General features: G+C 39.5%; 3 protein-coding genes across 5 annotated transcripts in view; 1 reads left to right on the top strand and 2 right to left on the bottom strand.

The window, feature by feature from the left end:
* LOC306820252 (uncharacterized protein) overlaps positions 1–84 on the bottom strand; it is a 71766-nt gene extending 71682 nt beyond the window's left edge. Inside the window, exon 1 of the mRNA XM_079338048.1 lies at positions 10–84. The gene's annotated coding sequence lies outside the window, so the exon portion shown is untranslated. The remainder of the gene's footprint in view (positions 1–9) is intronic.
* Positions 85–2270: 2186 nt separating this feature from the next.
* On the top strand, positions 2271–13524 carry mtmr7b (myotubularin related protein 7b). Of its 2 annotated transcripts, none has more exons than XM_079337997.1 (14): positions 2271–2857; positions 3863–3988; positions 4837–4999; positions 5128–5285; positions 5687–5815; positions 6241–6375; positions 6498–6630; positions 7326–7435; positions 7646–7771; positions 7927–7976; positions 9384–9584; positions 10148–10282; positions 11200–11326; positions 12053–13524. In XM_079337997.1, the coding sequence occupies exons 1-14, from the start codon at positions 2834–2836 to the stop codon at positions 12425–12427; spliced, it is 1992 nt and encodes a 663-aa protein (XP_079194123.1). In that variant the 5' UTR covers positions 2271–2833; the 3' UTR covers positions 12428–13524. The 2 variants fall into 2 exon arrangements, with proteins under 2 accessions (XP_079194123.1, XP_079194124.1); XM_079337998.1 differs by having other exon boundaries at positions 2273–2857; positions 11200–11378; positions 12053–12262.
* Positions 13525–14842: 1318 nt separating this feature from the next.
* pmm2 (phosphomannomutase 2) lies at positions 14843–22291 on the bottom strand. 2 transcript variants are annotated; one of them, XM_079338012.1, is made up of 8 exons: positions 22154–22291; positions 20398–20509; positions 20221–20297; positions 19876–19967; positions 19662–19761; positions 18795–18870; positions 18492–18607; positions 14843–16662 (listed from the first exon to the last, which is right to left on the bottom strand). In XM_079338012.1, the coding sequence occupies exons 1-8, from the start codon at positions 22220–22222 to the stop codon at positions 16558–16560; spliced, it is 747 nt and encodes a 248-aa protein (XP_079194138.1). In that variant the 5' UTR covers positions 22223–22291; the 3' UTR covers positions 14843–16557. The 2 variants fall into 2 exon arrangements, with proteins under 2 accessions (XP_079194138.1, XP_079194139.1); XM_079338013.1 differs by lacking the exon at positions 22154–22291 and adding an exon at positions 20692–20808.
* Positions 22292–22444: the final 153 nt, after the last annotated feature.

Genomic DNA, 22444 nt, shown 5'->3' with positions numbered 1-22444 from the left:
TTTACCCACGTGTTCAAGGCATAGGACTATAAAGGCATAATGTAAGTGATACTTTGACTCAGGCTTCTTTTTTCATGCAGTGTTATAGGCTATGCTAGCCTGGAGATTTACTCCCCCCCTCTTCCAACATTTTAGGCATTTTAACGTCTTAACTGTCTTTAAGTAGGCGGCTTATTAAATCAATATATATATATTTAGTCGCTATATATATATAGCGTCATTGCAATTATAACAACATTAACATTTAAACATATTAATATTTAGGCTACACACAAAAATATGCAGGAACAATCAACTTCACAATGAAAACCTGAAATACAAAAGAAAGTAAATAAGAGGAAGTTTAAACGACGGTTGTTTATCTAACAGTAAAAAATAAATAAAAAATGGAAACTTGATCCAAATATTATTTTTCCATTTTACCAGGCATATCCTTTTTTTAAGCCTTCCTGGTTTAATTAATTTATTTCATTTGTTCATTTGTTTCTTAGTGTGGTTAATGGATGATTAACCTCCACATGGTGTTAAAGATGACTGTGAACAAAAATAAACATCCCAGATCACCTTTACCTCACCTGCCTCGTCAGTGGACTTTTTTCACGTGTAACACTGCCATCTAGTGGTACAAATAATGACTGCATTTGTACAAGACTTCAGTTTGTTAGCACAAGTCCATTTAGCGATCAAGATCATGTTGGGATTTTTAAGCAGTTTAATCATGACATTATAAAATGTTCCAGTAAGAAATGGAATCTAAAACATTTACCACAATGTTGAAAGAGCTCCAAGGTCAATTCAGTAAAAGTGAAGTCCTTCAATAGTAACAGTCCTGCTGTTTGCTTTAGCTTTCTACTTTTAGTGTGTTTGTTTTTGCACCAAAAACAACAATACAACTTCTTTGCACGTGTGAATCTACTTGGAATTACACCTGTTTCAGATTATTTGTCATATTTCAGTCCAGAAAGAGAAACATTTTCAAATCATGTTGTAGTGTTTACCCTGCAGCTGAAACCTGAATCAGATCCAGTTCTACCAGTGTTGGATTAAATTTAAGGCATTAGTGTCGCTGCTTAGTGTCATGTAAAGAATTTAACAAATGTTGCTCAAAGTACATTTTGAGAGCAATAAAGACAAAAAAGGACAAATAGCAAAACATTATTACATTTGACTACGTATTTCCTCTGTCTTCCTGTTTATGTTCTTTGTGCGTGAGATTTTGCACAGCAACAAGTTTCATAATGACTTCAACATAGTACACACTAAAGCGTGACACACTACAGTGTGACTACATCTGCCATCTGATTTATGTTCTGCTAAGAAACTCATGACACGACACAAGATGGGAGAAGATTGTGAGAGCTCAAACCAATTTTAAACTAGCATGAACTATAATTTTGATTAAATCTTGATTAGTGTATTTTCCATCTTCTCAAAAGCTTCTGAACGTTGGGCATACGCTGTTCTGGGAGCTTGTCCTTTACTTGTTCATTACGTTGATATTCCTCTTTGGTGTTATAAAAGTAAAAGTGTCATATTTAAATGCATGACTTGCTCTTATTAGGATGAGGCAGGCAACATGGGACAATTGGCTTTTACATAATGGCTCCAATCCATAATGCGCTTGAAATAAAATAAAAAAAAACCTTACTAACCCAAATGTACTAATGACGGAAATGTGTCTTTTGTAGCCTAATAAATATATAACTGAGATTATTTTTAGAAATATGTTAAAATAACTTTGCAGAAAAAGACAAAATAATTTAATGCTCAGGTTGTTTTTCAGTCTGTTGTGCGTGAGAACAAGGAAGATGAGAAATGTGAAATAAAGCCAAATAGCTTCCTTGGTTTTAGTTGTCATATCATTACTCAATTTATGGTGGTTAATTGCAGGGTATGGTTTATTTGACCTATTTTGGCGTGATTTACTTTGTTGTCCTTCATTCAATAGACTCTACAGATTAATTATATTTAAGGCACACGTAGCCTAAAAGTATTTTATCCGGGTGTTAAATTTGTTTTAGAAAATTAAACAACAAAATGATCATTTGATTACAGAGGTTGAAGAATTGTTAATACTTGTAATTCTCCTTTTCTGTTCAAATTAAACCAAAGAGTCATGTTTTGGTTCTTAACAGTTAGTATTTTATTTTTCTATCCGCTGCATGCAAAGACAGGCGGGAGACATGGGATTTGCACATGCGCAGTCCAGGTTGATTCTTGGAGCGCACGAGCACGCTACTGGCACGAGCTGTGAACGAATCAAAGCTGAAAAAAACGGCTTAACGGTCAGTTTTGTCTATCAAAATAAAGCAATGTGTTTAGTTTTTACATTTAGTATAAAATAAAACCCACATACAACCTTTCTTATTTTAGCAACAAAAAGGTGTGTACTAAAAAATACACACGTTTGTTTATGGTTACCCATTTTATGTAAGACTTTATTGCGATTAAGAAAATGTGTGGTTTTATTTTGAAACATGAAAATCGGAGCCAATGTGTTGTATGACCGTTAGCTTGATGCCTTGGAGGACTTAGAAACGCAGCTGTTATCAACGTCAGTATCTAACGGAGACAGGGACAGAGGAAGCTCGGGTACCGCTCACTACAGACGGGGTAGGGCCCTTTTCATCCAGTGAAACAAGCCCAGGATACAAGGGGACCTAAATCATGGGACATTGTGCGGGACAGATCAAGGACAGCAGTCACAGAGGAAACGACTCGATTATTTGGGTTGAACAGAGAATTTAGTCGCTGACGTTTAGAAGAAAAAAAACACACACACAAAACAGGTCGGGCTCCTCTTTCTCCATCTCCTCCATTTTGGTTGTCAGTGATGGAGCACATCCGGACGCCCAAGGTAACACTGAAAGCTTGCATTTCAACACTCTTTACATTGTCTTTGTTTCTCTCCTGCTGATGCACACTTTCATTTATTATTCCTTTAACTCCCTTATTTACATAACATCTCTATCTCTCTCTCATCCCTGTCTGTCTCTGTTACACCACTCAGTGTTGATAAATACTGGACACACACACACACACACCTCTGTCTGTCTGTCTGTTATGGGGCAGTCAGCAGCTTTATATTCTGTGTCGTCATTTACTTCAAACCATAAACACCTGGTGTGCAAGCACGAAACCAATTCACCTCGTGCTCCACCAACACAGAAATAGAAACTATCACTGTGAAGATGACATGATCGATCAGGGATTCCATTTCTGGATTAGTCTTAAGTTAAGTCAGATGTAGTTGACTAATATGGCACAAACATGACACAGCATAACAGCGTGCTGGTGTCCACCATATTTCATCTTCTGTCCAAGCTGGCACAAGCACTCAGACCTCATATTGACCCCATCTTTCTCACGACTACATGAGTTATCTGTTTATTTTAGTAAAGCGGATCAGTGAGTTATAGACCAAGCATAGTCCACATCGTGGTAATGACGCATTACTGTATCAGTGCAAAAGCTGTGCCCAGTAAACATAGAAAGCTCAACTTGCATTACAGCACATAATCCATGATGTTGGTAAGTACATTTCAACTCCTGAATTCAGTATTCATAATGACTTTGAACTTCTTGTATTCATCAGGCTCCAGTCAACATCCAATGGAGAAATCTACGGTTGTTCTATTTATACTTAGCCATAAAAGACAGTTATTGAGTGACCTTTATACGGACTGTATTTTGAACTCAGTGGATGTAATGTGCTGAGTCATGGCAGAAGGCTGTGAGGTGGTTTTACACATTAATACATGTTGTCCATGTGTGCAGGTGTTCGGGATTGAAGAGACATGTTGACGTTGGTCATACAGGATCTGTGAATATTTCTGATATTTTACCTCGATGGCTCTTATAGGTGGAAAATGTGCGCCTCATTGACCGCTCATCGGGCCAGAGGAAGGCCAGCACTGGGACTCTCTACCTCTCTGCCACACACACCATCTTTGTAGAGAGCAACCCTGAGACACGCAAGGAGACATGGGTAAGCTGGAGGCAAGGCGCTGCAGCTGGGAGTTTTTTTTTTTTTTTAAAGTAATTCTATTTCCCAAGCCCTTCTCTTACAGGTTTAAGAAACTGTGTGGCTGCAGACGATATAAAGAAATGAAGATATAAAGAAATGAACTAAAAGGAGGAGCAGACATGTTCAAAACTTTAAGAAGGGAGACCAACAAAAAAAAATCCAGTAATTGATCACTAGATCATCAGTAATCTGTGAATTATCATGATGAGATGTAAGTCATCATGGGACAGGGTCATGGAACGTTGGCCATGTTTGAGCTCGATTATGATCTGAACTAAACCCAGTGACAACCTCCTGATAGTCCCAGTGTTTCTATAAAGCTTGTTTCATCTCATCAGTGTACAAATGTGAATTTCCAGCCACTGGAAGGAGAGTTTCCCTCCCATCCCCCCTTAAACATCCCCTGCAGGAGGACACTGCCCCGTCCCTGTGGACCTGACAAGATAAAAGAGGCATCCAGGGGGGTTTCAGATTTCAGCCAACATGCACTGACAGTGTCTGCTGGATTAGCATCAAAAAAGAGGATCAGGAAGCTTGTGTTAATGAAACAAAAGGCTTCTAAAGCATCTGTCTACTTCTCCTTCTACATGACATGCACGAGAAGCCAAGGAGGTTCCCCAAAAACTCATGTGGACTGTCCTTCCTGAGTCTGTTAGATCACAAGACTTATTACACAATGCTAAGGCACGAGGTTAAGGCTGCTTTTATTTTTTTCTTACTCTGACTGACATCACAGACACTTATATTTGGAGTTCAACCCCTAATAGTTTGTGTGTTTTTTTTTGTTTTTTTTTCTGTGTTTGTTTCAGGTGTTGCACAGCATGGTGAGCAGTGTGGAGAGGCCGCCCACGATCCCTGCAGGGAGTCAGCTGATCCTGCGCTGTAAAAACTTCCGGGTCTATCAGATACTGATTCCACAGGAGAGAGACTGCATGGACGTCTACTCCTCGTTGGTCAGGTTGTCTCGGCCAGGTATGCATGTGCAATGTGTGTGTGTACAAGTAGTTCAATGTATGTTAGATGGACACTGGGGTTACAGGGTATAAGGCACATTTAAACACTCTCCTCTCCTCTCCTCCTCTCTCCTCCTCTCCTCTCAGAGAAGTACAGCGAGCTGTACTGTCTGTCCTTTAATCCCAACGTGAACAAAGAGGAGAGAGAGGAGTCGTGGAACTTCATCGACGTCATGGCCGACTACAAGAGGATGGGAGTTCCTAATAATCTTTGGGTCCATACAGCAGCTAACAGTGAATACAGGGTCAGTAAAATGTTGACATATATATATGTATACTGAGCCCTGATCCTCAGTATGAAGAGAACCTCTCTATAAACTTAATGTGAAGCTGCTGTTACACATCTGTTCACCTGTAGGCATTGACGAGGTAACAGATACAGCTGTGAATGCTTCCCCTCAGCCTGACTGAGTATTTATCAGTAGCTTCCTCCTCCTACATGAGCAGCACACAGCAGCCCCATCACAAGGTCAACAACTCCACAATGGTTTTTTTTGCTTTTGTTTTATTGCTTTTTTTCCCCCCCAGGAAATGAAAAACTCAAACATCATGTTAAGTGGCCTCAAAATGACAACGCATGTGTGCTTGATAATTCAATGGTCACATGGCATGTCTCTGTGTGTGTGTGTGTGTGTGACCCTCCCAGGTGTGTGACACTTACCCATCAGAGCTGTTTGTTCCAAAGTCAGCTACACCTGCCATCATCGTGGGCAGCTCGAGGTTCAGGAGTCGAGGACGATTTCCTGCTCTGTCCTACTTCCACCAGGACACACTGGTCAGTCTGTTCACACCCACACAGGACATTCATAGTACACTCATGTAGTGTATGTTTCATTTTAAAAAAGGGACAGGCATCCATCTCATCAGTAACTGATGCTCGAAAAAAATGTGATCAAATTTGTTTGTTACTATTATTATTAGGATGACTGGCAAGACCAGTGCTTGAACATTTACAATAGGACATTTAAGGATGTATTATACTATGCATAGTGTGTGCCATAAAGGATATATGTTCCATAACGTTATGAGGATTGAGACTTTATTGTATAAATCTAGCAGTAAGATGTCTCTAGTTAGTCGTATTATCTTATTAAAGTTAGCAGAATGAAACATGTAGATTTTTTTATTTCCTGGATCTGTAACACAGACAGACTTTTAGGTCAGTGATGGTGATTCTGATCGTCTTTATTGATCACACAGGCAGCAGTGTGTCGCTGTAGTCAGCCGCTGTCGGGCTTCAGTGGACGCTGTCAGGAGGATGAGATGATGCTTCAGGCTGTGATGAAGTCTAACCCTGGCAGTGACTTCATCTATGTGGTGGACACGAGGCCCAAGGTAGCGCACACACACACACACACACTTACACACACTTTGTTCCTCACATGTCGCTTCACATTAAATGACACAAACAGCGGTCTGCAATATTCTGACATGGTTTGGTTTTCGCGTGTGTCCAGCTGAATGCCATGGCGAACCGAGCTGCAGGTAAAGGCTACGAGAACGAGGACCACTACACCAACATCAAGCTGCAGTTCATCGGCATCGAAAACATTCACGTGATGAGGAGCAGCCAGCAGAAAATCATTGACGGTGAGAATAGAGTGTGTTTGGAAGTATATTCAGACCTCACACTGTTTATAAGAGGTTAACGTCATTTAAGCTGCCGTCTTGTTTGTTTGGAGACAGAAGTGACCGTAGTTTGGCTATAAATTGGAGCTCGAGGAGAGTGTGAGAAGTTGAATATATTTATAAGACAGCAGCACACCTGACAAAGTGTACTCAAACCCTGAGCAGCCATACAAACTAATGTACAACAGAAAATCTACATGTGAGTCTTCAGAGTGTAACTGAACAGTGAACACTTTATCTTTTAGGTGAGTCACAGGATAACTACTTCCTGGAATATAAACCACCTTCATCATCTATTTGACATAAAACGGTGGCTAAAAATCGAGACTGTCATCAGAAAAAAAAATAGTTTTTTGTTGATAATAATTGCACTGGAGGGTACGCTTGATTCTTAATTTGCTTGAACACAATCGGCCAGTGAAAAGATAACTTTTGTTTAAAGGCACTTCTGTTCTGTATTGGCTTCACTCTTTAGTTTCAGAGGCTGTGTCCACTTCTTCCATAAGGGTCAATGATAAAGAAGCAGCCTGAGAGCAGACGAGTTATTACACAAAAGCTGCTATCAGGAAATACACAGACCCCCTCTGATGCTGTGCTCTGTGTGTGTGCGTGTGTGTGTCTTAGTAAACCTCCTCTCTGTTCCTCTTTTCACACAGTGGGTGAGATGAAAACCCCGTCGATGACTGACTTCCTGTGGGGTCTGGAGAACTCCGGCTGGCTGAAACACATAAAAGCTGTACTCGAGGCTGGGGTCTTCATAGCCAGGGTGGGTACACACACACACACACACACACACACACACACACACACACACACACACACACACACACACACACACACACACACACACACACACACACACACACACACACACACACACACACAGAGCACAGAGTAATTTCTGTCTCTCTCTCTCTCTCTCTCTCTCTCTCTCTCTCTCTCTCTCTCTCTCTCTCTCTCTCCTCTCTCTCTCCAGGCAGTTGCTGATGAAGGGGTCAGCGTGTTGGTTCACTGTTCAGACGGATGGGACAGGACGGCTCAGGCCTGCTCCGTAGCCAGTGTGCTGTTAGACCCGTTCTACAGAACCATCAAAGGACTCATGGTAACAACACTCACACTCACTCTTATTTTGAAAGAGTCTCGGTTCGTATCTCTAATTTTCTCCTCTTCCTATTCAATCTTTTACTCTTTCTCCTCCCGCCCTTCACTTTGTTCTGCTTGCTTCTCTTTCCATTTCCGTCCTCTCGTCCCTCCCAGGTGCTCATAGAGAGAGACTGGGTTTCCTTTGGACACAAATTCTCCCACAGGTTAGTAACATGGAAAATATACTTATTACATTTTGTGCTTTTTATTTAGTAAAACAACACCCTTCCTTTTTATGTTATTTTATTCTTAATATTATTAAAAAAAAAAGTTTTACAGTCTCAAACATGTCAAACAATCACATTTCACGTTAAACTGAAATAAAGAGGATTTGGATCACTTTTTTTTTTTTTCAATCCTCATGACATCAGAAACAATGTTATCTCCAGTGTCTTAGACATTCTTCCGAACAAATCCTGAAACAGATCCACAGAGTATCCATCAGCAGTCAGATGATCAATCACCGGTGATTGTAAAGACTGCACTGCTTCAGAGGGATAAATAAACATTACTTTAGCTGATGAGAGTGATCTGGTTTTCTTCTAACACCCAGCTCTGATTGTGTGGCGTTCTGTTGCTCAGCATTCAGTGTCAGTATTAAAAAGTCAACAGCCAATCAACTGTCTAGATTGTGAATCACTAAACGTACGCAGGGTTGTCGAGCTTAAAGGTGTCAATATACTCCGGATTTGGACATTTCATGGCCATCAGTTATTGTGCTGTGGCGTGAAGCCCGACAAGTTTCAGAACCTGAAAAGAATGTTGGGCATCTTTCACCAATGCTTAAAGGTTTAGACAAATGTCTGTGTTTGCGGACCTGTGAGTATGAAGCTGTTGTGGCTGTTATCAGGGATGACGGGGAGCAGAGCGGTGGCTGGGATGAAGCGCAGCTGCAGCCGAATTGAAACTAAATCTGTCTTCTTCCTGCTTGTTTGTGCAGAGCTGTGGATGCGTTTCTAAGTTTTCTGGATGTTTACCCTCTGTGAAGCTTTTTGAAAATAACCTCGTTTCACAGCTTCTTTAGTCACTGCCTGCTCTTTTCACTTCTTCTCTGTGACTTGAGGAAAACTTTTCATCCAAACATCAGAGCCAGGGCGGGGCTGCCTCCAGGCCTCCATGTGGAGGGGAGTCATTCACTTCCAGCGTTATTTGTTCTTCTTATGTTTCAAGGCTCTTTCTTATTACTTATTATTTTTTATTCTAGCTTATTGGGTTATTATTATATTGAATTAAAGAGGATTTTATTTTTGTACATTTTCTCTTCAGTTTAGTGCAGATAGAGCCGATCCCTTATGTTATTGATCTTTATTTATTTTGAAATCCCAATTTATTTACAATTATGAATTTTTTATTTATTTTTTGTTAGCAACATTTTTTCAACACAGTTTAAAGCAGTGTGATTTCTTGTGCTTTTGTTTCTCATGTTTCTCTAGTTTATGGTTTTATTTTTGCTTTTATCTCCTTAAAGTTGAGATTGATTATTTGTAGCCTCATGGTTTTTAACAATTACAAAAACAAAAAATTAAAACATTTTAGAGGAACAAAGTGAAGACAGAGCTGTGTCCCTGCAGGTATTCCCACCTGGACGGAGATCCCAAAGAGGTGTCGCCGGTCATCGATCAGTTCCTGGAGTGTGTGTGGCAGCTGTCCGAGCAGTTCCCGTGTGCCTTTGAGTTCAACGAGCGCTTCCTCACCGCCGTACACACACACGTCTACTCTTGTCAGTACGGAACCTTCCTCGGAAATTGCCAGAAGGAACGCAGAGACCTCAGGTAGTACTGAGACACACGCACGCACACACACACACACACACACACACACACACACACACACACACACACACACAGTTAATGTAGTTTATGTTTAAATTAAACAGAAATACAAAACTAATGAAGGAAATCTAAATGTTTTTGTGAACGTACAGCTAAACTCAGACACTGAAATAATCAAACCGTCTGTAAGCGAGCTTGGTCCCTTATTTAAAACAGCCAGCTTTAAGTATTGACACTGTGATATTCTATTGAATCACTGTCATGATTATAATTATTCCTATGACTCTGGGTATGTTTTCACATTTCCTGCAATGCCTTTAAATATGGAATGATATGTCGATGTACTCTGGCTGTCACTTTAAGAGTTTTAATTCATTCCAAGAGAAAAAACAAGAGCAGGTCAAAGAGTGGGGAATGACACGCAGGAAAGGAGCCACAAGTCGCTCATTTGGAGAACAATAGCCTTCATACAAGAGGAAGGACCGAACCGCTATGACCTCCCTCACTTTAATGACTTGCTATTTTTCTAATCATTATGTTTCTCATGTTGTTGTTTGTTTCAGGCTTCATGAACGGAGTCACTCTGTGTGGCCTCAGCTGTGGAAAGACCGAGCTGAGTACACCAACCCTCTTTACCAGGCCGAGCTGAGCCAGAGTCAGGGCGTCCTGAGACCCAACACCACCCCCTACTGCTTCAAGTGAGTGACTGCAGTCAACACACACAGACACCACACCCCTCTCTGAACAAGATGAAGGTGTTCTTAGTTCAGGAAATAGGCTTATTAGTTGTGAATGGGTGTGACCAGCTTTCTTTTGTCTGAACATGAAGCTGTTTGAACATGAAGCTGTTTTGGATCTTCTTTATTGACCGTTTAAAAGAAAAAATGAAGACTCCAGCATTATTTTTGGTTCCCCTTTTTAAAAAATATGAGAGTTATGATCATAAAAATCATAATGAACTTATTTGCTCTTTGAATAATACTCAAAATCAGCATTACTTAAAAAAACATGATCAAAAGTTCAGGTTTTAAAGAAAGCAGATTTTACATTGTCTACAAAAATAGAAAAAGAAGTTTATAGATGAACAAACCAGCTATTTAAAGCAAAAAGGGGCTTTTCATTAAGCAATATCCAATCTGGACATTAAAGAGAATGAAGTGATATTTTAAAGAGACCAAAACCGGGCTGGATATTCTAACTATTATGTCCAGCCCTGCCAACACGTCCCACTCAGGCCAGTTAAAATACTGCCCTTAAAACAGTGACACATTGTCACATGGCTTTCCTGAGGGGCAGTCGTGCTTGAGTACGACACGGTACGGATGGCCAGTGTAACTGCGCCTTAAGGAAATGTGCTATAATGAAGTGCTGGCTTCTCTGACATCAAGTCAGCAGCCAGTTTGTCCTCTCCTTTGATTCTGCCCTGGAAGTTTCATTATTTGTTTTGACCAGAGAAGGCAGGCTGTTTAAAGGCACCCCACATGGAATCACACTTACCGTACACATTGTTCCTTTAAGAGTAGAACCTGGTAAAGATAGTTATTCAAAAACCTTCTAAGCCCATAGGAGAGCTCCTGAGGTGAAACTTTAACCCCCTCATTCTCCATGTTACCAGGATGTGGAAGGGACTTTATAACCATGTGGAGAAATCTACGCCTCCTCGTCAGTCACCTTCAGACTACTTGTCTGCAGTGAGGGAGGAATCTCAGCAGCTGGAGGAGGAGCTGACCAATCACCAGGAGGTACCGCCAGGAGGAACCGCCCACCACCACCATCACCTGGGCTCCAGACAAGGCATACAACTCACAAAGACACCCCTAATGTGACGTCACCACAACCCCAATTTAGCACACAGCTTTAAATTAAACATGTGTCTCGGAGGTCTTCACAGGTCGAGAAAGAAAGACCTTAACTCTCAGAACGCTGGGAGAATTTTTCTTAGATCCAGTTGAACTGAACTTGAGATATTTTCTCATCTGCCCTCTTTGTTTTTCAGGTTACAGAAAACACTCCATGAGTTATGTACGCTTCCTGCACAAAGATGCATTGATACAAGTTCTTTCTTTCAATCACTGGCTTTGATTTTCACTTCTTTCTCCACATTTTCTGCTGCCTTTTGTTACACCACACTGACTGCTGACTTTGTGCAAATAAAAACACAACAAACTAAATTCATGGGACAGTTGAAAAAAACAGCAGCTAATTGGATGAGAAATAAAAATATTTGATATAAGATGCCGTTTTTCAATCTCATTTGAAGATTTCTCTCTTAAATTATCTTAACTTATCAATATTTCAGATATGAGGAATGATTCATTTCTTTTAAATATGAAGTACCTTTGCAGTTACTCAATGTCCACTAGGGGGGAGGGGTTTAGAAACATTGTTATTGACCACTCATCAGACACAGTAAGCTCTCAGCTCTGTTAAGAAAGTGTTTTGTCTATTTTACTCTCTTGTCTCTGCAGAGGATCGCAGCCCTGACGGGGAAGCCAATCACGTGGGAGAAGGTCGAGGTTCCGAGGAGGAGGAGGACTAGTCCCCTGTGGCAGAGACACTGCGGGCCGGACCCGCCCACCAATTACACACACCCAATCACCAGCTGTGCACAGGACACCAACCAGGCCCTCTCGAAAGCGTTGAATCCGAAATCTCAGACCAAGGACGCCGCTCTCACCCTGCCTCTCAGGTCGTACTCGCATCTCAAAAGTCAGGACACCGATGACCTCTCTGCCAGCAGTGACCTGGAGTCTGGGGTGGCTGACCTCAGCAGCCGCTCATCCAGTGGCGGGTACGAAAGCAAGGACTCGGACCCAAATGAGACCGCCTTCATTTCTGCCTGACTGGAAGAAAAGAGGAACTCCGCTGTCGGTCTCCTACAGTTCATCACGCGGAAATATTTCTTTATGCACCTAGAGGAGAGCAGGTGAAGATGGCTGCCACTGGGTTTTTTTTTTTTTTTTTTCAAAGTCTAAAGGGAACCCTTGATGTTTGTTATCAGTTCAGCTGTTGGATGAAGGCACTAAAGGACGCTACTTGAGAATTTTTATTTAACTTGTTTTTATTTCCTTTTTTTTGTTGCAGAAAGGTTGCTATTTTTTATACGTGTATGCTGTTTTTAGGCACAACTCCGTCCTTCGTACTTGGTGTAACAAATGCAGTGTTGCCACGGGGAGAATGTTACATGAAACCAGCCTGATTATGTACAGGGATCTTTTCTTGTTCAGTTTGAGAGCATGAAATGTTGTCATGCTTTTCCCTCAAAACCCTGCTCACACACTCAAACAGTTCTCTGTACTTCTTTGAATTTTAAAGCAGGAGAGAGACATTTGAAGAGTGCACAGAAGCAGTTCATGTGCCAGAAAATGACTGAAGTTTGGGAAAACACTAATATCTGAGTAGAGAACATTCTTTGGAGCACAAGCAGTTAAATTAATCCGAGTTCAAGCAGGACATTCCTCTGTGCATGGGCAGGGTTTGAAAGAAAAGCAACATGAATCCAAAATTTAAGATGAAAATTGAAGAGATCAGTCATTTGAATAAAGATTGGTCTAGAAATGTTTTACTCTAATGTGATGAGGTGAGGGAAACCCTTTTTTTGAGTCTTACAAACTCTAACATGGGTTCATATTTATTGTGATACGTTTTCAAAGAATACATCCGTGCTCAAGATTAGCCAACAGCCAAAATCTACTCTGAACCTAAACTGACATAAAGCTGAGTCACGCACAGAGGTTTTTCCTCTCTTGTACCTTTTCTGTGCTTGTTTTTGGTTTATTTAACATTGTCTACCACTAGGGGTCAGTATTTAATGCTTTTGGAGATTAAACAAAACTCAGTTCAGATTGGATGTTGTGGCTTCCATCCTGGCTACAAAGAAAACACCTCAAGCTAAATATATGTAGTTGGTTATAACCCAAAATAAAGTTCTTAATCCTGCTGTTTGTGCTCTGACTGGCTGGAACTACAGTGAAAACTACATCTTCAGGAATTTCTCGTGATGCTTTTCCATTTAGGATGACAGGAGATCACTGATATCTTTTTTTTTTTTTTTTTAATCCTCTTTTATTTGTCATTTGAACCCAAACCTGAATGTTTACTTGACCTGATTTATTCTCCGTTCTAGCCAATCACAGCACAGTAGAGCGGGACAAGCCTGAACTGAGCTGAACTGAAACAGAGCATGACTTATTGTCTTGTGATTTCTTCACGCACTTTGACCTTTTCGTAGTTATCAAAAAGGGGAAGAATAAGAACAAAATGTGAACAAAAGTATAAATAATATTCATGTTTACAAGCAAATGCTGAAATCCATTTTTTTTTCCTTTTCTTTCTTTGTGTGCAATATATTATTTGAAAGCTATTTGTCAGTTTGTTTGTTGTAGTGAACTGTTGTTGTCTATCAACAATATTCATGACTTGTGCTCAGAAAATCTGCCTTGTCATATAACCAATGTTTCTAATGTCCTTTAGTACACTATGATGTTTGTTTTCAGAACTGAACAATGAAAAGTTGGTCTCCTTTTAGGTTTCTTTCACGTTTTACATTCCTACTTAGACTTTACTTCCACAGACATAATGGACTTCAAGGACTGAAGGCTGTCTACAGGGAACCTTACGAGGATGTGCAGACCATATTTGAACAAGTACATGACTGACATATTAGGGAATAATGTTTATGTTGATATCTTTAAAGTGGACAATGAAAATGGACTATTGCTGTAAAAACTCCTTCTTTAAAGACGGCAAAGAACCACTGTATGTCTTACACGTGTGAACAGTCTTAAACAACAGTCCACTGTTGAGCAGTGGCAGTAATTTATCCAGTGTTTTATCATGCAGCCAAGTTTTCATAGTGTAGATTTTAGTCTGAAATCATGGACACATTCATTTGGTCAAATTAGGAAATAAGAGCTAGGATGTTATACTCTTTCCGTTGTTGTTACATCTAGAAAAGTCTCTCTCTCTTTAAAGCTGTGAAGCACTGAAAACTTCAACTCGTGTTTAACTGGATGAAAAAAAAAGAGACAGTGTTGTTGTCTAAAAGCTGGAGTGATATCGTCTCCTTTGAAATTTGTAAATTTCATCGTAGCCTGTGGTGTGTATGTCAGTGTGTTTGTGTGTGTGTGTGTGTTCTGTATCCATCATCTATCAATAAATGCACTGTTAAAAGCAACTGTATTATACCTGGTTTGATTCTGACACATTTTTCACATGACATCTAACATCCATAAAAAAACAGCTTCTATTAGTACAAATAGTTTAATTCCATTTTATTTATTGCTCAATTTAAACACGTCCTGTGCTGTCGCCAATACACATCTTGACCACCAGAGGGCCTCTTTGTTTTTCAAATTGCCTTCAGGTATGAAGATGCAAAGTGAAGAAGGATTTTTCTCCCTGTTAAGACATTAAGTATTGAAATAGTACAAAAGTTCATTATAATAATACTCGTGCACTGCAGCATGAACACAGATTGTATGAGTTAGATCACAAACATGTTCCCTTTTACAGTCCGCATCTTTTACAGATCATTCTTCATTCAGGTTTATGCTTCACATGTTTTCAGTACTATGCATTGATTAAAACATACAATTGTTTAATTTAGAGTTTCAGACATAAATTTCACAGCAAAACATCTGCTGTGACTCAGTAGGAATATTCACTTCTATAATATGCACCTATATTTGCAAATTATATTTTTGACTCTCTTTTGCAAATGTTATGTTCTTATATCTAAAAACAGCGAGGGGATGAAGAAAAGCTTATGCAAGTTCATGAAAGTTTAAGAGTCTATGCTGCCCATGGTTCATTGCTGAGCTAAGCTAACATGCCAGGCTCGACAGACTTCAATTCAACTTAATAGTTAGCGTGATGCTTCCCCCTAGACCTTTAAGATGATGCCGTTTAAGTTTGCAGATTTTATTTGCATCTTTCCTGTTGTTGATTTTACTATTTGTACCATTGTTCATTTAGATGGGGGACAATCCAGGCTCCCATGAATTGTAATCTAGTAATTTAACTAATGTATGATAAAGGCTACTTGTGTCTTCATACACATTATGCAGCTACATAAATGCAGCTAGCAATTTCCTATAGGACAGGATTTATAACTAACTTCCCACTTCACCAACCTAAACAAAGGCAAGGTTGAGGAAGTCTGATCTTACAGGAAGCTCAGTGGAGGTTTTATTGTGCCTGTACAAAAGCTGATGGGGCCATGATTTACGTAAATAATACAAACTAGAGAATAAGACCATAAACTACATCATCTGAGACTTATTTTTCAGAACAGTGAAGTCAGCCCAGTGTTGGCCATTAAAAAGAATATTACGGGTTCAAGGCAGTAAATCGGCTTTCCCTTTTAAACCAGACTACTCCTGGTTTTGATAGGATATACAGTTGATGTGAATTGATAAGAAAGTAACATGATAGTTATCTGACCTAAAACAAGAGTAAAAGACAATTTATAAAACGAAAAGATAAAAACAAATATATCTCTGAGGAAATACAAAGCTGTATACAAATCTCTTAGCGTGACTAATAACAGAAACATGACCAGCTCATCAATAAGTCCTCTGTGTGTTAGTGTCTCTGACGTCAGAGGCACAGTAGGTCTCAGTAAACATGAGGTTCAGTTAAAGTAGAATCAGTGATAGTGGAGTGAAAGATCAGAAAGGAAAAAAAACAGCTGACTTTTGTTTTTACAATCACAAATGTGATCAAATTCATTATTGAAACATGTATTCGAAAGTTAATCATGTTTAAACCCATTCACAACATATCCCAGAATAACCTCCTCTCTTTGTTTCATTAAAGATACTATGACAGTGAAACCTGCTTATAAATCATTTTACTCTAACTCGCTTCAAGACAAGATCTTTAAGAATAAAGACTAATTATTCAACATATTTCATTCATTTTATGTTCAAGGTGCAGTAGGAAAAAAACAGCAGTGTTTTCTTTTTTCTTCTTATGAAAAGAAAAGCTGTTGACAGAGTCGTTGAGTTTCCTCTGGAGAGGAGACTTCATGTCCGGTGGTCCGAGGGTCGCTGTAGATCTCATAGTCATTTCCTCCCTGATGCACAGACAGAAACAAGTTAACTGCACTGTGTTCTGTATAACCAGTGATTAAGGTCTAAAACTCAAACAGCCTTATTTAATGTTCGTGCCTGTCGTCCTTCTGCTGTTCATACTAAATATCACCAATCAGTCATGTACTGCACCAGCAGGCTGTGGTGTATGCAGGACAAATAGTCTGTATGAAGAGCTGCAGTGGTGCAGGCTCCTATAAGTTACAAACTTTCTCGTTTAATTCATCACCATGAACAAGAGCAGTTCAACAGTCCTATATAAATCCAAAATCTCAGATTGAGTGAAAAATCTGCTTGACACTGTCGCAAAAGCAAATAAATGTGTGGCTTTCCAGACTTCTTTGAATTCATCAGGAGTGATCAACATCACCTTCATTCAACCAAACACCTTAAAAGTTGTTTTCTTCTCCTTTTGGTTACTTTGAATTTAAAGTTAAACTGAGGCTGGCCAGAAAGTAATGAAGGGTCACTCCTCTGGGAGATCAAATGAACATAAGTTACAGCATTGAGGACAAAACAAATGTACTCTTCCTCTACAGATGTCTCGTATGCTTGTGTCCATCCGTCTCTTCACTTAAGTTGTTGGTAAGGACTCATTTAAGACTGATGCAGAGTCTGAAACCAGCCAGTGGTCTGCAATCAAAGCAGCCTATTCTGACCATACTGGATGAAAAGGAAAATGTTTATGAATGGAGGTGCTGGTCAGCCAGCATGAGCTTTCATCAGGTGTGAACAGGCCTCTTAACTGGTGTGATTATTCTCACACAAGCACAACATGCAGACACTCAATGCAATTGTGAGGCCTTTCAAACACAAACTTAGGAAAAATGTTCTAAAACAGCAGTCAGGTCACTAGTGTTCCTTTATTCTGGGATCTCACCCATGACGATACTTAGCTCACATGAGAAGGGCTAAAATCTGTTCATGTGGAGAGCAGGGACGCTGCAGGAGGGGCGTCTCAACCAATCATTTTTCATGACAATTAAAACAAAAAACATGAGAATCTCTGAATCATCTTCACGCTTTGGAGGACTCATTCTATCTTTGTTTTTATTTTATGTTAAGACTAACTCCAGACATCAGAGGATTTTATGAACATCTCTCTCTCTCTAACCATAGGCGTATTATTTATTTAATTATTATTCACGTAATATTCATATTCAGCTTTCTTTTAGGCTCTGTACCAGTCATTTTCTCACTTTTTGAGCCAAGGCCCATCCCTACTGGCATTAGTGCTAAATATTTTGGTATTGCTCTTGTAGATATATTTATGTATTAGCTGGTACTAAACGTTCTTGTTTTTGCTACAGATGTTTGCCCACACTCCCGATATTAATGCTAGGCACAGTTATCAAAGAAAGGTTATCTTTGATCGTGTTGTCAAAGAAGCTTTTATTGAACTTGAAGCAGCGTTTACAAACTAAAACTGAAAGTTTGTCTGAGTTTTGTATTTGAGATTAACGAAGCTTTAAAAACACAGAACGAAACGAACAAATCTATCAAGGCAGTTTTAACCCAGCAACGTCTGTGTGCTGTAGGAGTCATTTACTGTTTCTCTGAAGGAGTCTGATGGCTTTGATTAGAGCGGTTAGCTGTTTCATGCAACAACAAAAAAAACACACCCTACTCTTTTACAAAAGTTGTGTCTCTCTTATGAGGAGATTTTTTTTGTAACATAGAATGGAAAAAGTTATTCAATGTGTCTGAAGTCATCTTCTTCTTCTACCTGCCAGTTTGACTTGTTTCTTGCCTTGTGAAGAATCTGCATGCCATCAGCCTGATTGTTATGTGCTTGTGTTGTTAGCATACTCACAGGTTTGGTTTTGTCTCCAAAGAAGTGAATGGTTGAGTAGTTGTCCTTCTCCACGATCCCCAGGCAGAACCTCTTATCCCAGCCCTCAGGAAACACATCAAAGCTGATCTGCCCTCCTGCAGAGAGCCAATACAACATCACACTTACAGACTCAAGTTACCAGATACCTCATGCTGAACAGCAGTACTATTTGGTTTTAGGACCTGTGGATTAAAAGACGCAAGCCTAAAAGCTGCTAGCAACAGTTTGGTATCTCTAGAAACAGCTGAATCAGCTGGAAATAAAAACGGTTTCATCACTCACCGATTGAAAAGGTCAGTCCTTTTCCTTTGAACTCCTCCTTTAACACAGACACAAACTTCTCTCTAATCTTCTCTTTCTGTGAAGGGAAAAACACATTTATATCCAACGCAGAAACTATTTTACACATTGTTGCTTCCGTGGTCATTCAGTATGCATTTTTTTGTGTCCACCTGGAAATGATTGTATTTTACCACCCATAATGCTGTGCGAAATGAACTGTAAAATGTCGCCTCACGTGCGCCTCATTTTTAATCTGGTGTTAAAGTCAACAAATGTAACAAATGTCTGCATCAGTTTTCACTTTATTTACATGGTGATGTTGTTTTGGTTTTCCCGACTGTACATTTGCGTTACTGTTCTTGAATAAAGGAAAAAAAACCAAGATGGAGGTTTGGGGAGCGCAAATGACGCCACTTACACACTGAATGAATCTAACGAATAAGGAACAAATATCTGTCTACTGAATAGTAGCTATTAACAGTATACAGCCTACTGATAGACTCAGGAGGCACTTTGCAACTTGGATGCACCCCTTGAATTAAACCAAGCATGAATTTGAGAGTCGCCTCTAGGTGGCAGTGTTATAAATTAAGCTTGCATGTACATATGGCAGATGGACACTGCATGTTACGCTAAATAATAAAAGAAATATGGCCAGTAAGACGGAGAAGAAGAGGCTTCAAAATCAACATGAATTAATAAATGAAAAAGTTTTCTCTGTCACACAATGTTCACAGAAACCTTCATTCAGTGAGAGTTACTGAAGTCAAAAATGCACTGTAAATGTTTCAAACACAGACTGTGTCACAGCTGTACATGATTGATCTTGTAAGTGAAGCCACACAGCTTGAGTTCACATGTTCCTACCTGATCGAGCTCATAGAACTCTTTCCTCTCCTCCTGCGAGCAGCTGCGTCCGATCGGGGAGACGTTCAACATGCCGTTACGGAATTCAATAAATGTGCCCCTGTTAAACACGAGACATTATATTAGTATTTATTACACTTACAGAACTACTGCTGCTAAGACAAAGAGAGAAATCCTTGTTTATGAATTGATCATCGCTCAGTTACACTGGTACCTCTTTTTAGGCAGTTTGATCTTTGCCATATAGTTGAGACAGAAGTTGATGAAATCCTGCAGAAGATCTTCACCCATGTGAGCCTGAATGGACTGAAAACAAGGAACGGACAAGGTCGACTTCCTGTCACATGACGTAACGTAACACTCAGCGATACTGATCGTACACAGTGAATCAAAGCTGCACTACAGCTTTCCACACAGAAACAATTGAACACAAGTGTTCAGTACATCTCCTTTTATACTGTCATATAATGACAACAAAGGCTCTCCAATCAACCTTTTTCAATTCAGTTTAAAATCGACCTCAAGAGTAAACATGTTCACAATCATTACGTAATCGTACCTGGACAGAGAGGAACTGTCCATCTTTAAACGCCTCCAGTCCGTTCTCAGCGAACACATAGTCCATTTTCTGGATAACTGTACGTTAGAAAACTGTGTTCAAGTTATGACATACAGAGCACAGGGATACAATGATTCTGTACTATAAAGCTACTGTATTCATGTGTGCATGTCCAACCTTCTTCTCCCAGCTGCTCTTTGATCTTGCTGAGGTCCGACCCTCCGACCACCCCAACTCGAACCCGAGTCCTCAGCTTCTGAAGGAACTCGTCCATGTCCGGAGTGACACGCTGAGAACAAACAAACATACGAGTCCCATTTAACAACATCATCCATAAACAACAAGACCAAGAATCATCAAAGTGGACATCCTGTGCAAGATCAGTGTGGCTGCATCAGGATCCATGTGAACTTTCATCCTAATTCACAATCATTTCTGTATCATTATGAAGTAAAAGAATCTATTTAGTACGTCATACTGGTCCTCATGTGTATTCCTTAGTACTTTCATATATGGGGGTGGTGGTGGGTGTTGTCCTCAGGAAACCTGATTGTGACCTGCTGATGATGAGCTACGTAAGTGGGATTGGATGATGGCGAGCATGAACGGGCAGAGAGTAATCAGAAATAAACTACAGCTCTTTAAAATCATAAACAGACTGATGTGCAACCCTCAGTCTGACTGTGTGAAGACAGGGAGAATAGTAATAGTATAAAGTCCTTCATCTGCTGTGTATACTGTACATCAGTGATGGTTTACACTAACTCAGGCATTCAGATCACAACACAAACATTTATCGTTGATGATCTGCAGAGATTTTCTGATGTAGTATCCTCAAAGAATAAATTATTAAGAATAAACAATAATAAATAAATAAATTGGTTTAAATTGTTTACAGGGAAAACCACAAAATTATCATTCCATTTTGATTTAGCACAGTGTATTTATTTTGTTTTTTGATCTGCATCTGATTGTTATGTATATATAATGTATAAAACAAATGTCTAAGTGATTCATTGACAGTGACCTATAGGCCTACTGTTACTACAGTAGACTACATTTGGAATCCGTGGTTGGGAGTTTGGGGAAGTGTATCTGATTTCTTTTGTGTTAATGTAATTTGCTACAAACAAATAAAAACCTATAAAAACGCACCACCTCACTACGTTCTTAAAGATCATGTAGATTATATTGTTATACATAGGTCTTTTTATGTTTAACTAATACAACAAAAGAAATGTGATACTGGTTCTACTTGTTGGCAAAATGCTAGCTGAAGTAAATGTGTGTGAATGTCCATAGAGCAAGTTGTTCCAATATTTGAAATAAATTTATAAATCTTAAAGCAAATTTTATAATTAAAAAAATCAGATAACACTTTTCCTTCCTCTACAGCAGAGTTATTTGGTTAGAAATGCTGGCTAGATTTTCCGTTTAATACACCAGAGATTATACAAAGAGACGTGACACTCTCGATAGATCGTAGCAGTCTCAATTCAATTCAAATTCAATTCAAAAAACTTTATTTGTCCCCGGGGGGCAATTCAGGGCACACAGAGCAGCAAATAACGACAGTGCAACTATACAAAAACATTTAACCAATCAACAAGAATATAGTGTAAAAGAAGAATACATGTCAGGGTGTTAGTGCAGGTTAGAATCCAATCACAGAGTTAGATACGAAGAACAGCAGTACTCGTTTATAATAAACAAAATAGCTATCAAAATATATAGTAGTTCCGTGCGGAACTGTATTCTAGATGTTTCAAAACTTCGGCGGAACATTTTACAGATCGGAAGAACTACAATAACAACGTGAAACCGGACGTGTCACTTATGCAGTCATATTAAGTGGGTGAATGGAGTCAGATGTAGCAGCTTGAAACCTTTAAACACACACACACACACACACACTTACAGGTAGATATATTACCTGTCTCGCGGCCGTTAATGTACCGTCGACGTCAAACAGGCAGAGCGTGCTCGAGTCCACGTCACCCATCTTCTTATATTTCTACTGTCACACTGTTTAATGTCACAACACGATCTAATGACGTTATGACACCGTGTGATGTTTGTTTCCAGTACTCTTCTGCTTAATCTTTACACTATAATCCAATAATTCAGCTGACACCAAGAAGTGCTACAATCTGTGTGATACAAATCACAGACTGTGTAGAATAGAAACTCATAGAATACGAGTAAGAGAGCGGGAGGCTTTTTC

This window comes from Symphodus melops, assembly GCF_947650265.1.
Source record: "Symphodus melops genome assembly, chromosome: 2".
NCBI lineage: Eukaryota > Metazoa > Chordata > Actinopteri > Labriformes > Labridae > Symphodus > Symphodus melops.
This window is presented reverse-complemented; position numbering and strand designations above follow the sequence as displayed.